Source organism: Myzus persicae, unplaced genomic scaffold (assembly GCF_001856785.1).
Source record: "Myzus persicae strain clone G006 unplaced genomic scaffold, MPER_G0061.0, whole genome shotgun sequence".
Classification (NCBI taxonomy): Eukaryota; Metazoa; Arthropoda; class Insecta; order Hemiptera; family Aphididae; genus Myzus; species Myzus persicae.
In genome coordinates, this window is record NW_019100853.1 from 1 (window position 1) to 2,281 (window position 2,281).

Consider the following 2,281-nt stretch of genomic DNA (forward strand, 5'->3'; position numbering starts at 1 on the left):
TAAAAATAAGTCTAAAGCAATAATAAAATTATCAAGATCGTCATTTGGAGATCTATATATACAAATTAATGAAAATATTAAGTCATCGACTTTAATTATAAGCTGCATAGAATTACAATTTAATAAAACTTGTTTATCGATTTGTACTATATTTAGAGAATCTTTAATAAAGATAGTAACACCATCACTTTTATTCAAAGTTCCTACAGAGTTGATGGTTTTATAACCATTTAAATTAAAATCAAAATCATTAATGAGCCATGTTTCACATAAAACAATAATACTAAAAAAATATTTTACTGTACTAAGCAATGCTGTAAGATCATTTATATGAGCATTTATAATACTGATATTTAATTGAAAAATAGATAGATTATTATTAGGAATTAAAATGTCAGCTATAGAATCAATATAGGAGCAATTTACATTATTAACATTTAGATAATCATCAAAATTAAACATATTATTCATAATTTAAATACTAGTTAAAAATACATTTACATACATACTAATTATAAGTTTTGAATGTCTTGAGATGATTTAATTTTAGTTATTTTGGATTTTTCATCTTTTCTCACGAGAATATCCGCATTTGATAACCAGACGAATTTATATTGTTTATCTTTCGCAGCAGATCTTGTTTGAGCAAAAAGAGCTCGCTTTGATTTGGTAAGACGTTCATTAACGAAAACCTTTTCTACCGGCCATTTATTATAAATTTTATCAGTTGTTAATTTCATAGATTTTACATTTCGGATTAAATTTTTTCTCATATCAAGAGTATCTAATTTTGCCAGTATAATATTTTGCTTAGAGTTAAAAAAGTTAATTCTATTAGCTTCAAGTACCTTCAACTCCGTGTTTGTTTTTTTCCCAATTTCTTCAACAATCAAAACACAATTTTCATTGGTTGTTTTAGGAATACCTGATATTTCCACAGTAATTCCTAAATTATGCTGTTCAATTTCATCTACTTTATATTTCAAAACCGCAACTTCATCAGATAATCGTTTATTTTCCGTGATAATTTTCTCATAGACAATCTTAATATTTTTTAATTCACTAACTAAATAATCAATTTTATTACTAAAATCATCGAATTTTGAACTCATAAAAGATACGGATTTAGTTAACTCCTCAATATTTTTTTCCATTGAACTTATTAAACTTAATTCAACACCAGATGTTTGTGGTTTTGGCGATTTAGTAGTCTGGCATTCAGAACAGGTAAATCTTGCTTTAGTATTGTTAGACATTTTTTTATAATTTTGCTCAGAATAGCCAGTACAATAAAAGTGAAGAACTTTTTTGCAAGTAGAACACTCGAGTAAATCATCCTTATGAGTTGATGTCTCGAGACATTTAGCACACGTAAAATGCATTGTAAGTGAAACGTAAAAACCGAATTATAAGATAACTAAACAGAGATAACGGAGCACTAACGTTACAAAACTAAAGACGACTAGCTCTGGTGAAATCCAGATAAGAACTGAACGACTTGCGAGTAAAATAAGCGCCCGTCGTCAGCCGTGTGAGGAATTTAATTTCTAAAAATATTGGTATGCCATATGTGCCATCATGATACAGAAGCTGCTCCAAAGTAAAACCAAAATATCAAATCCACTGGTGCGTTTTATACATCGCGGTCTTCATGTAGGGAACTATATAAAAGGTATCTGTAGGCAGCACCGAATCAAACCAAACAACAGCACTATAAGCTGGGCACTTGAATTTTTTTTAATCGTAAAAAAAAATGCAACGGGTGGGGGAAGGGTATAATGCCATGTATGTATATATATTCTGTACAAGTGTCTGTCGGGCAGGTGAAAAACGTTGTCATACGCGTTTATGAAACGCAGTAAAATTTCAGTAGACAAAACAAAGTATTAAAAAATGTCTTATTTATTTGCCTTCCTTCTTTAGCAACTTTATAATTCACAATATTTTAGGCACTAAGGACTTGGAGAATAGCCGTTCAGAAAACCTAGCCTTATACCTTGCCAGTTGCCTATGATACCAAACTCGCCTGTAGACACTATATGTATAAGCAGAGATCGTCGTCGTCGTCATTATTATTATTTACACATACACAACATAGAGGAACACCTGCTGTTGCTACAACTGCCCTTACAGACGTTTATATTCACGCGGTCGCTCACGAAGAAAGTTTCCGACCAACTACTATCGTCGCACCTGTTTGGTGATCATGCAAACGACAAGACAGCGCCTACTGGGAGCGTACATCGACAGAATATTGTAGTGCATAATATATTATATTGTG

General features: G+C 31.0%; 1 protein-coding gene across 1 annotated transcript; it reads right to left on the reverse strand.

Annotated features, from left to right (window-relative positions):
• Positions 1-512: 512 nt before the first annotated feature.
• LOC111026464 lies at positions 513-1,256 on the reverse strand. Its single transcript, XM_022304556.1, has 2 exons — positions 1,122-1,256; positions 513-1,043 (listed from the first exon to the last, which is right to left on the reverse strand). The coding sequence occupies exons 1-2, from the start codon at positions 1,254-1,256 to the stop codon at positions 513-515; spliced, it is 666 nt and encodes a 221-aa protein (XP_022160248.1).
• Between the last annotated feature and the right edge of the window lie 1,025 nt (positions 1,257-2,281).